We start from the raw sequence: 12,852 nt of genomic DNA, 5'->3' as shown, positions 1-12,852 counted from the left end.
TCCTCCCCTGAAATGGGTCATCCTGTCTGTAGATCACCTCCCACTGATGTTTTTTACCTGCTCTTCAGAAACTGTCTCAAAGGAACAAGATTTCTCAACATCATTCTGTGGCAATTGCCAATATTCACTGGCCTTTGAAAGTTTTTTCTTGAGTCATCTTTGCTGAAAAGTAGCATGATTTTTATTCTCCCTTCCCAAGTGGATATGAAAAGTAATTTGTCACCAGTCTCTTTGCTACCATTTTTTGTGTACTGAAGGACCCTGATCAGTTTTCTCTCTTCTAAACTAAATAAACCACGCTTATTCTAACTTCCTACAACATTCTTGTTTTCTAAACTGCTTTTTGTCCAATAGACACTCCTCAAATGTTCTGTCTCCATCTGCATTTTATATGGTTGGGATAGTACTTCACCTAATGAGATTCCATAGGAGAATCATTTGCTTCTTTGGGCAATATTCTCCACCTGCATAAATCCCTTAGGATCCACACAGTTTTCTTTCTAATGCAAGCTGGGGCCAGCAGAATGGGGTCAGTTACTTCTATGCAGCAGCTGTAGGATGAACAGATTGGAGAGGGAGGTGGTGTCTCACACATGTGCCACCTAGTAAGCAAAGGAACTGGAGCAGACTCTTCAGGCAGAGTGTGGCCTGCTTGTGGTAGAGGAGTTAGAGATTCTCTTCATTAATCCTCTTCTATTAATCCCTTTTTAGAAGGTTGTTTTGTGTGTGGTTTTTTTTTCCTTTGATTAAGTTCAAGCAAGAAGAAAAAGGAAAAACTCTAACCCACTACAGTACTGAATAAATTCAGATGTAACCTCAAAATTTTTCAGCCAAAAAGTATATTTTGTTTGTTTGTTTGATTGATTTGTTTTGTTATTGTTTTTAAGTAGAAGCAGTTAAACTTAGGCAGTGGAACTTAATTAAGATGAAGAATAAGTGAAATCCAGTTTTTTAGATAATAAAAACTGTGTGGTGTGCAAACTGTATGCAGCACATATTAAAGGAGCTTAGCTTGCAGGAGGAGTTCACAATGGGCAGGCAGCCTTTTGGTTGTGAACGCTAAATCGTTCCTGTATTCAGTCCTCAAGTATTCATTTACTAAATAATTGATAAAATGAGTGAGGGAAAGAGACACTAAGAGAGTGTGATCCAATGCCAAGCACGGGTTTTTTGTAGTTGATTTTAAATCTACATCATGCTAATGATGTTCATTTGGAAAATGTGTCCACTCCCTAACTTCTGCCGCTGAGCGTTCTCTTAATTGGATTCAGATGGTTGGACTGAAACAGTTGCAGGTTTCGTATACAAAGGAGTGTTCCAAGCACTTTTTTTTCCTACTCCGTCTTTCTGAGCCAGAGTTCCTTTCACTGTGGCTGGTGCCCAGACATTCTCGAACTCCCTCATTAAAGGTCTGTCTGATACAAATGGGCACGGTTCTACTGGGACAAATGCAGTTATGATCACTTAAACGTGCTCCTCTCCCAATCCATTGGGCTGGCTGGGCTGGGTTGCTGGTCTCTGGCCAGAGTTCACCAGTGAAGGAGTCCATCTCACCAGGCTTACGTTGCAATTTGTCATTCTGAAAACACAGGCTGTTGACTAAATAATTCTAATAGTGGGAACAGCCTTTTGTTTCCATTAAAATGATATGAAGAGTTGATGTTTCTGAAGCATTTTGACAAGGCAGCATGTTTCTGTGTAGAGGTGCTGTGCTATGATTTTCATCCCTGTGCTGGAATTCAGACCTACTTTATTATCTGAGCACCTTGACTGAACTCAAATTGCATGTGGAGTAGCATTCAATGTGGTGAAGATATGAGACAGTATAATTTTCCCAAGTAGCTGTTCTAACACATAAGCACTTGGATTGCTTTGAAGAGGAAACAGAAGTTGTGACTTTCTGTGCAGTTGTGACTCTGATAGGCACAGTTCTTAACAGTCTGATTTACTGTGCTCACAGGCTAACCAAAATTTACTCTCTAGTTTCAAAGAGAAATAATTATGGATGGGAAACTCTTTAAATAAACTCTTTAAATAAAAGTGTCTAATTTCTATAAGAGGTTTTTGTTTGAATTTCTGAAAGGCAACTTCATTTAAGTAGCTGTTTCTGAAAGTAGAGTCAAACAAAGACTTTCAGACACCCAGTGTTGTGTAGTGATAGATGTGCAAGTATTCCCCCAAACACTTGCTGCTGTTCAAGGGGATAATACTTTGCTGAAGGTTTATAAGAAATATAAGAGGAAAGTTAAAAAAGATACAATGGCTGTTGGAAGATGGTGTTTTCTTATGAACAAAATCACTACTGAATTTACATTGTGAAATTACAGTAAGCCACAGACCCAAGAGGGAAAATTAAAAGAATACTTAAAACCAACAATAAACATGCAAATTAAAAGTCATCAATTTTAAATGAAGTCATACACTATTAAAAATAAGCACAAAATTACATACTAGTTTGCATGTGTAGTTTATAGAATACACCAAATGTTAAAATTGAATGAAATTAAGAAAAACACTTTCCAAAGGCAAGTAAAATATCTGTTTAATTAGACTGTAAAGAAAGAAGATTAAAAGTAATATTTTGTGAAACAGTAATTACTGTTTTTCAGAAGTAATGAGGTTCCTATGTGTTGATCTAAATTTAACGGTGATAGCACATCTCTTTGGGGTCTTTTGTTTTGTTTGTGTCTTCTAATTATTTTAAATGGCAATCACCACCTTTATTTTGTTTTCTTTGCCCTGATCACACTGCGTGGCTGTTTGCTCCAACACTCTGCCAGCTCATGAAAGTAAATCTGGGAGATCAGCTCATACCCTCTGGTTCTGCGAGGTTAAAAGCCAAATCATTGCAGGGGACTATACAGCAAGATAACAGGAAAGGCAGCTGAAACCATTGGGAGGTGGGTTGAGGTGCTGATGGGAGCCTGAGATGTAAATAAACCAGATTGCTCTCATTTCCTCTTTCCACTGTATTATGCATTCCAATAGCACTATTCATCTTTATGACAGACACCTATTGCTTTAACTTTACTGCGGGCCACTGAAGTACATTAAAGTGGGCAGGAAATGGAAATAAATAGAGTTCAGTGGAGGCTGCTGGATAACTAAACACACCACAGTCATTTTTAGTGTGGGGTCATGCGTTTTTTAGCAGATTTATCGTATTGCTTAACTTTTGTTGGAAAGATGGGCGCTGTTTAAGAGAGATACAGTATATTTATTTATTTTTTTTAAATAGTAAAATGTGCTTGGATACTATCCTTTCAAACTCTTTGGGATACCAGAGATGAAAAGAAATTGGGTTGAGTCTCAGCTGGGTAGGGTCAGTGGGATATGTCTGTGTGCACTACCTCAGGTTGTGGTTAGAAACAGAATAATGTGATTGAAGATTTGAAGAAATCCTGCTAGCAAATAGAATGGGAGGAGGACCACAGTCCATTGGCTTAAATTAATCTTCCACCCAAAGGTAGCGAGGCATTCCTGTAGGGAGGCTGAATGGAATTTGGCCTTAAAAATGCATTTGCTTGTTTTTTAACGCCTGCACGTTTTGCTCACTTTTGGAAATGTGGATTGCTCTTCTGCTTATTCAGAGAGATGTTTTCAAGGATAGCAAAGTTACACTGCAAGTTCCAGATACCCTTAACCAGCAGGAGATAGGACTTCAGGTGAATTCTGTTTTTGTGAAGGCTTCATGTGTTTGTTTTTCCTTGGTTGTTTATATTCTGATAAGATTAAGTCAGTAACTGAATGCATGCACAACACGGGTTACTTGAAGACTTAAAGCTCATATTTTCACTCCCTTGAGATAGTCAGATAGTTGGAAACTTTTCTTAAAAAAAAATAATTAGCAGTGGTTTTTTTCCTTGATTACACTGAGCAGCCTCTGGGTTTGCTGAGTGTAGTGCTTTCGTATTTTGGGGTTTTTTGGCAATGACTGCTTTATAGTTGAAAGCAAACCTCAGCCTTCAAAGTATTTGTCAATATAGAAGATAATAGTGGATATATCACAATGTCATGTAAGATAAAAACTACTTTGTAAGCAGTGTGGCAGAAATCTGGAAAGACAATTAAGACAAAAAATCATTAACACTGATTCTTTTGCATTGGGATAGTACGTTTCTGTCTCCAAAAGCATCCTTTTAAAATGTTGTTCACCTAGGTCTGTATTTAATTATGTATTACGGTGTGACATTCAGTGTTTCTTTTTTCTTTTTAATTATATTTATATCAAGAATTTAATTTAATTCAGAATACTGCTCCAGATACGCTCGCATTGCAGAAACTAGTGCCAGGCAGAATTGCAGGTAATTACTGAGGCTGGTTGTTGGCAATTTGACTTTTCATCATTTGTTCGTCATCGTTTGTTCGCACTCTGTGGATAGTTCCTCACTGAAAGGATTAGGTTACAGATGGGTGGGTATTACTTCAGGGACTTCTTAAGTGAGAATCCAGATGCTTTTCTGCCTCCTTTCCTCTTGCTTGGTTCGGGAGTTAGAAGTCAGTAGCTGCAGGTAAGTTTCAAAGCTTGTATCTTTGTTTCTCTTATGCAGTGGAAAAAGCCTCTATGTTGCTCCTTGTAATTGAACAGAAAATCTGACTGCAAACTATAAGTTAACTTTAATTTAAGAAAATTACAGGTAGAGCTAAAATTTCAAAAGAATGTAATTGACGTGCAGGATCCCTGACAGACTGTTTGCAGAAGAGTTCAGCTACAAGAAGGTAATTTGTTATTTCATGCTTTGAAAACCTGTCTATAACTTAGGTACCTAAGCTGTAGCAAGGTTTTCAGAGATATTGGCCTTTGGCCCCATCTCAGATGCTTTGAGTAGGTGTGTAGTTTCAAGGGCAGTGGTCTCAGGCTGTGGTGTTTTACAGTTGTGAGATGGGAGTTTTGTTTGTGTGCCCCACATGCAGCACGTGGTGTTACCCGAATAGCTGAAACCCTGCTTGATCCTCACCTGCTTTCATGTGGAGGCAGCAGAGGTGAAGTGTACGTCAGAGAGGGAAACGTGAATTACGGTGACTGTTTCTTTCTCTCTGTTATGTGTGGCTCGATGTGTTTTCAAACCTGTGCTCGTTTTCCCTACTCATGGTTTCAGAGGTAAAGCCTGAAGGCAGGCTTCAGGCTAAATGTGCTGGTGTTGGAGGAAATTTTTTTTTTTGTGCCATGTGTTCTAACAGGAGAACAATCCTGGTTTTCTGAGCTTACTGTCCTGCGCAGTTGAGTTTGGAAGGACTTGTGAGCTCTTCTCACGTGGGCAGTTTGCATGTGTATGTTTAATCTCCCAGCAGCAGCTGGCAAGCTGGCTTGTGTCTGTAAGAACTTCTTGCTGAAAAGCAGTGGTAAATTCAAGCATTTCAGAAGACTTGTCCTCATATAACAACATGTAATTATCTCATGCCTTTACCTTACTGGAGGCTGCTGTTCTCCCCAGTATAGTTGCTCTTAGTGGGACCATTTATTTTACAATTCTAACAGTCTCTGATATTTGGATACCTAAAATCTGTATGCCAAAGTTAATAAGTTGAGTCTGAAATTAGGGTTTTAGTTTCTGCTGTAGGAGGGGAAGCTGTGAACATTACAGCATCACAGTATTTTGCTTATCCTGCTTGTTCAGGAGGTAAGAACAGCATTTGGAAAGTAGGTGTGACAACGACAGCATAGTTTATTTATGCTGTGCAGGAACAAAAGAGTCATGTTCTTTGTAGCACAGCAGACTGAAGAATAGAGGCTTGTAGGTTGTACATTTAGTTTTTGTGCCATTCCCCTCAGCAATTTGCACACCCCCTTTGTCTGGGCTGCCTCTCTGCTGGTGGAGCTGCAAGAGGGATGGCTTTAGCTGCTTCACCCCTCCGGCCTGTGTGTCTAACACATATGGTCACTCAAGTTTTATTTCTTCCCTCTGTAAAACATGAGAGTGTAACTTCCACCCCAGCCTTGTTAGGGCATGAGCTGCCGAAGCAGGGGCTCCCCAGGACCAGGCATTGTCACCGGATAGTAAAACCTCTTTAATGGGGCTGGCTGAACTTTTAAGTTATGGTTAATGTTTTTAACAGTAACTTGTGTTTCCTCTGGCCTTCACGCCCAACCATTAGCCAGGTGTTTTTGTTGCACAGAGTGGAAAAATAAAAGTAATCTAACTGTCCAGCTGGGCCTTCACTGCGGTGCTGGAGGAGGTTGACCACAGATGCAACCTGGGGATCACAGATGCTGGTTGAGTGGGTTAAGAGGCTCCTTGTAATGCCTGGAAAAATATAAGCATTGGAAATGAGGTGCCTTTTTTTTTTTTTTTAACATAAATAAATTACAAGGTTTAAATTTGGCATACTATGTAGCTATATGCTTTTGCTCTGTGTAATTTTCTAAATATATTATTTTTTAAAATTTATTTTTGTTCCCCCCTTTAATATGGCATCCACTTGATTTCTTTGTAACTGCAAGACAGGCCTGACTCTGATCTGCCTTGTGCTGTAAACTGTGTTTATGGAGCTAGAATTGGGGTCATTAATTTTCTTTACATCAAAAGAAGTAATTTCTTTTAAATGAGAAGCCTGTTTCACCTAGTAATTCGCTTTAATTGCTTATTTGAAACTTTTGACATTTGATAGCAATTTAAACATTGCCAGATGAGGCTCATGCAGTTTGGGACCTGCAGGTGCTTCCTTGTGTGCCCAACTTGGATCAAAGGAGTGAGCCCAGGGATGTGCCTGGCTGCAGACAGGGCACCCAGTGCTGGAAGGGGCTGTGTTCTGGGGCTGTTTGAATAGATGCTGTGTGTCAGCCTCAGCAAGAATTTGCTCAGAGGGTTCTCTCTCTTGAAGAGGTTTCTGTGGAGCACAGAGCACGGTGTTGTTTGTTTTTCTTGGGAGACAGACTGCGTGGCCTTTGTTTTGCCTGAGGCTAAATAGTGCTTGCAGCACTGAGTCTCTATGTTTAAGTCTAACCAATAGCACTTTCTGCTGAAGGCTTAGAAAAAAGTTTCTAAAATATTAATTACTCCCTTTTTTTCCTGACTAATATCTGTTCATTTAGTATTATCATCTTTTGGGAGGTTTGCAGGGAATGAATTTTCCTCCTCTTGAGGGTAAGCAAATGGTGCAACTTCAGAAGCATTTTTATTAGGATCTAAACCTCAATGAGGAGAAGAGATAAAAATGGAACAGTGTCTTTCACTTCATTTTTTATATTTTGTTCACTGATGTGAATGCAATTTATTGTTCAACCCCTAGCAGGAGTAGGTTTTCTTATCCTGAGAAGTATTTTTTTAAGTAAATAAACAATTATTTAGATCATTGCAGAAAGAGCAACTTTTGTTAATGGCTTTTGGCTGTGGAATGCTAGATATACTCACAATAGCTTCTATCAACACTCTGTGTGTCTTGTGAGAGATTAAAACTATTCCAGGATTAGTGCAACAGCTGAACATGAGATGAATTCTGTGCTGCTGCTGCAGAAATTAGGCAGTGTTTTAGGACTTTGAATTCAGAGCAAAGCAAAAGTACCAATGCCAAGACTTCTTTAAAGAGTTTTATTGATGTGCGTTGTAATTAAAACCAGAATTAGTTTTCTAATAGGACATTAATTTCCTAGAGAGCAATTGCAGCTTGGCATAAAGTAATACACTTTTAAAAACAAGTACTGGTCTGGGGATATCCCCAGCATATGTTGGATGGCTGACTTACTAGCTATGTGTGCCCTCCTTATTAACAAGCAAATTAAACATTTTCACTTAAAATAATTATACAAATAAACCTTTGGCTGTGCTGAGATTTCATTAAAACCTTATTTGTTTAGAGAGCTCAATGAGAGTGTGTTTAGGTTGGGTCAGTTTTACTGCATGGCATTAGTCTCGATAGCAGATTTACAACAGGGCTGGATTTAATCTCTTGACTAATCTTTACAGTAGCAGGCTTGGGATGGGAAGGCATTTGTGTGTTCCAGGAGATAGGTAACTCTATCTCTGAAGTGGAAACACGGTACTGGGTTTTAAAATGTCTGAGCAGCCTTAAAATGAACTGGCAAAGGGGTGGTGGGGAATTGCTTTGTGGAAACAAAATAGGTGTTGCTTTTAAATCAGCTTCTTAGCATGTACATTGTCACACCTTCGCACATGGCTGTAGGCTCAAATCTATTTCTCATCAAAGCAACTGTAGCATAAGGGAATATTGCAACCATCTGGGTTGCAAAGATCAGAAATAACGGTCCTTGCTAGCAGAGGAACCAGCTGTGGGCAGCACCACGTAAAAATAGCTTTTATGCCACTTGATTAATCATTTCTGAGGGTGAAGACAGCAAAACATTTACCAGGTCATGCATTAATTTTTTAAAATGCTTTAAAGTCTAATTTTCCTGGGCTTCTGGTGGTGGTGGTATGCCTTTGAATCAAGTTATGATATTTGTAGGTTCAGCATCTCAACTGACATTGTTCCTGAGCACGGGAAACACAGGCCCTTTAGATGTCTCCAAAGGAGAGTTAATTAGAAGAATGAGCAGTTATCAAGTACACCACAGCTCCACTCTTTAATTCTCGTGATAATTTTTATGCTGCATCTGATACAAATGAATGCACTTATGGTTTATTAATCCACTGCAACCTGTGAGCCTATTGAGGTATTCAGGGTACAAAAGACTGAGAGTTACCAGAACAGATTTAAAGTACTTCTGTGAGTGGAAAGCAAATCAGAGAACTTTTTTTTCCCTTCTTTTTATCTTTCTGTGGTCACTCAGTATGTTTTTTTTCTTGCCTTTCTCCACTTCTTTAGGACCCACGATTATCAGCTTTAATTTTTGACAAGCTTCAAGTGCCTGACTATTTACAGAAAAACAGGAATGAAGGAGAGAGCAGATGCGAAACTTGTGCCACTCACTTGAATCAGCTGAAGCAGGAAGCCATTCAGATGATGCACACCCTGAGTCAAACCAGCTACCCAGAAATGCCCGACCTCCCGCCCGGCGCCGGGGCCGTGACCAGCATGGTACCCAGGATGGTCACTGTCTCTTCCCAGAGGGACCTGCCACTCATTGCTGGGCAGGTGGGCAGGCAACCTGGAAAGTCGCCGAATCTCTTCTCTGCAGCAGAGAGGAAGAAGGGACTTGGATGGTCTCAAGGCGTGGGCGGTTTTCCGAACTCCAGCGTTCAGGTGACGGTGGCCCCCAGCGGTCTCAGCGGTGCTCTGAGCTCGGTCACCATCCAAGCTCAGCAGTACCTCGAGGGCATGTGGAGTATCTCCAGGGTGAACAGCTTCCTGCCTCAGGCTTGTCTAGTAAGTAGCAATAATGCGGCTGCTTGAGTTTTGTTTACATGTGTGTGGACATACAGAGAGATGAAGATAAAACTCAAGATGCATACATATTTATGTTAGTGGGGATCAGCTAATGGTATTCTAAGCCATGTTTCAAGGGCTTGAAAAAGAGCTTTGAACGATGTTCTATCAAATGTCACAAGGAATTTGCTTTCTTATCTCAGATGGTGAGATCCTTTCCTCAGATGTTTTTGCACCTACTTTAGCTTCACATATGCAGGTCATGTTATTTGTCTGTCACCTGCCTGGTAACCCCTTTAGAAAGACATAAAAGGCCAAGTTTGTCACATATGAAACTCTGGGAGCTTCGTGGGATTATATCAAAGATGAACTTGACCCTCAAGTTTAGCACTGAGCTTCTAACGCTGTGTACAGTTCAGCAGTTGCTGTTGATGGATTGTGATGAGCGTTAATCTTCAGGTTAGATGTGTTGCAAAACAGTTTTGCTGCTGAGGAGGGTGCTCAGAAGGTTGCTTCAGAGCCACATGCCTGTAAATGTCATTGCACTTGGGTTTTAAGCATTGCTGTTGATTCCCTGTATTCTGCATGCATTTTAAGAACCCATGTGGCAATTGAAAAAGCTTTATAGAGGTACATGTTACCTTTAAAATCAAGTTTATTATGTATTTGTGACTATCTATGGCACTGTGCTAAGAAGGATATAGTGACTGGTTTTGATTAAGATCTGTTCCTAAATGTTTTTCACATGGTAGTGAACAGGGGAGTGTGTGTAATGATGAAATGTGTACCATTTGAAGTAATAGTGTCCCCTTAAAAGATGTAACAGATCCTGCAAGACCAGGTATGTTGGTGCTAGACAGTTTTAAATTTAACATAATGCCTTATGTGCTGTTGTATGTAAACACTGCCTAATATTGCTTTGTAACTTCATCTGGTTGAGCTCCAAGATCATCAGTGATAAATATTTAACAGTGCTGCTGTGTAACATTACTTTTGCAGCCTGACAGTTGTATTTTCTTCCAGAAAAAGCTTGGAGACATGATTCCTCCCTCCCATGCTTCTCTCTCATATGGAAATTTGTGAATTCACATACATCCCACCTCTGAGGGGTTGGATTTAAATCTAGTGAATATTCACTGGCATCAGATCACTCATTGAGAAAAGGAAAAAACCTAGCCCATTCAGCTCTTCATAGTTTATAAGGAACTGCTGCTATAAGAGCTTTTCTCTAAGATGTTGCTCCATGCACTAGGGATAAATTTGGCTGGCATAAGTGCATGATGTTGTCTTTAAATTACCTTTTAAATTCTGTATATATCTCAGAATTGTGGAAGGAAAAATGAGAAAACTACTGGGTTAAGAAGCCTGCACTCTGAAAGCAGAAGTATTTCCATTTTCCTGCTCATTCCTTGTCTGCCCTTATTCCTATCCTGAATAATTCAGTAACAGCTCCAGATTTCTTCCTACTTAACTGTGCTGACTGATAGATGTGGTTTTCCCTAACCACTGCGCTATTCTAACATAAAACTGTTGCCTCATTTAAACCCCCTGAAGGAAAAATGTGTCTAATGCAACAGAGCTTAAGTGTGATCAAGAAATGTGCAAAGAAACTCAGTAGCCTGGAAAACAGTGACCTTTAATGAATGGACAAACACTGAGAGTGTCGGAGACAGCTTGGATATGATCCAGGCACCTGCAAGGACAGTTAAGATTTATAAGCAGTTTTTGGAGAGGAGCTAGTCTGCAGTTGTTTTATCTCTTTTAATTTTTTTTTTTTAAGTTCATTTACACCCAAATGTAGTTACTGAAAATTGTGTGTGCATCTCTTTCCAAATTGTGCTTCTTGTGTATGTCTGAATTCTTCTACTGCCTTTTGTATTATTAAGAACCTTGTGTCTGATGGAGCTGTTTGGGTGGGTGAGGCAGAAAGTGCTTCCCCTACGCTCTTCCCCTGAGGAATCACAGGTGTTGAAGGAAATAGGATTGGAGAGATTTCAGGAAAAATCTATTATAGCTCTTGTCTAGGATAGCATTCACTGCAGAACATTCTTGTCCAATGCTTATCTGACCTCCTCTTACAATTTTTCAAAGACTGGGATTTCCCGGTTTCTCTTGATTCTCAAGTCTGAACTTCCTTTCCTATTAGAAAAGTTTACTTGATTTATTTCCTTTTTTTTAAAAAAAAAATCCTAGTTAGAGAGATAATTTTGGCTTTTCTTTCCTGAAGTTGGAGACAGAGTTTAGGTTTCACATTAACCCAGAAGACAGATGTGGATGTACATGCTTTTAGTGATGTCTTTAGTAACATTTCACATATTCTTGTAGAGCAAAGCTGGTCTGGCTAGAGGAATTCTGGAACAAGAACTACTGCAGTAGAAAGGACATCACTGCATGTACTGTATGTGTGACTGCACCTTGGAGTCTTCGACCCCAATTTAGGCAAGATACTGCACAAATGGAGAAGAAAAAGATGGATCTTTTCCCAGGGAGTTTACACTCTTGGTTGTGATACCAGTTATTTTGACCACTCATGTAAATACCTGTTTCACTGGGAATCTGTACTTTTGCCTTTTTTCCTTACCAAAGGGTACTTGAAACAAGTGCTGAAATCCCTGGTGGGAAGCTGTTACCCAATTCCTAACCTCTCAGTGATTTAACTCACTGCTGCATATGAAGGGAGTGTAATTAATCTTCTATAAATGGAAAGGCAGACACCGGTGAAGGCTGGGGTTCATCTCAAATATTTTTAGCTGCCCAAAAGACAGTTGTTTGTTCTGAGGTAATTACTGAGGCTTCTCTTGTAGCTGTGGAAGAGCAGCAGTCACCTCCAAGAGGTGCCTTGTCCTTCTCACCTTGGATGTCTGCCTGTCCACAGAAGGTGCTGGCAGAGCCCAGGTGTGTGATATGGAGCAAATCCTTGCATCGGTGTCTGATGCAGGCTGCTGTGTGCCCAGTGCCTTCTGTACACCTCAGTGTACATCTGCCAATCCTCAGGAGACCTTGTACCTACACATATTTCTCCAGGATCCATATATTTTAGTCATGGTCAGTTTTAATAGAGGCCGTAGTGGAATTGTCTGTGGCGAGGAAAAGAAAATGATTTGATTATTTTGCTCCTCTCATCTCCCTCCCCAAACTCGCATGTATTACCTTGTAATGTCACTTACTGTTGTGAAAACACTTCTGGGCTGAAGGTTGAGGGTCACAAGTGCAGGACATCGTAAATTTTTAATACATGTTTGGAGTTCAAGTGTGAAAAATCCATTATATAGATTATAAATTTTTTGAACAGGAAGTGTTTGAAGCATGGTGAGGGTGCTGCTCAAACCAAAATAATAACTGGTCTTTGGGAGCCGTGAAGAGGAACAGTAATTAAGGATCTGGAGGAAGGTTCAGGGAGGGGAAGACTAGGATTGCAAGCAAGGTGCAAAAGGTGAAGATGTAATCAGTTGCTTTACCCAAGTGGCCTGTTGTGAAAAATTACAAATAATAATCACCAGTAGCAGTGATAAGTGGTCTGACCAGACAACAAGCACTGTGGAGGGAGCTGGTATAACTCTGGGTAAGACAGCTGATTTGTAGTGGATG

At 40.0% G+C, this 12,852-nt stretch overlaps 1 protein-coding gene across 2 annotated transcripts in view; it reads left to right on the top strand.

Moving 5' to 3' along the window:
* The window catches only part of KIF26A (kinesin family member 26A), a 98,793-nt gene that overhangs the window by 24,032 nt on the left and 61,909 nt on the right, over window positions 1-12,852 (top strand). For both annotated transcript variants that reach the window (XM_050336564.1, XM_050336563.1), the window contains exon 3: window positions 8,764-9,264. In XM_050336564.1, coding sequence (XP_050192521.1) covers window positions 8,764-9,264 — 501 coding nt within the window. The remainder of the gene's footprint in view (window positions 1-8,763; window positions 9,265-12,852) is intronic.

The sequence above is a fragment of the Myiozetetes cayanensis genome, unplaced genomic scaffold (assembly GCF_022539395.1).
Source record: "Myiozetetes cayanensis isolate MyiCay16 unplaced genomic scaffold, myiCay2020 scf6-25, whole genome shotgun sequence".
Lineage (NCBI taxonomy): Eukaryota > Metazoa > Chordata > Aves > Passeriformes > Tyrannidae > Myiozetetes > Myiozetetes cayanensis.
The sequence above is the reverse complement of the archived record's forward strand: the minus strand, read 5'-3'. Positions and strand labels throughout refer to the sequence as shown.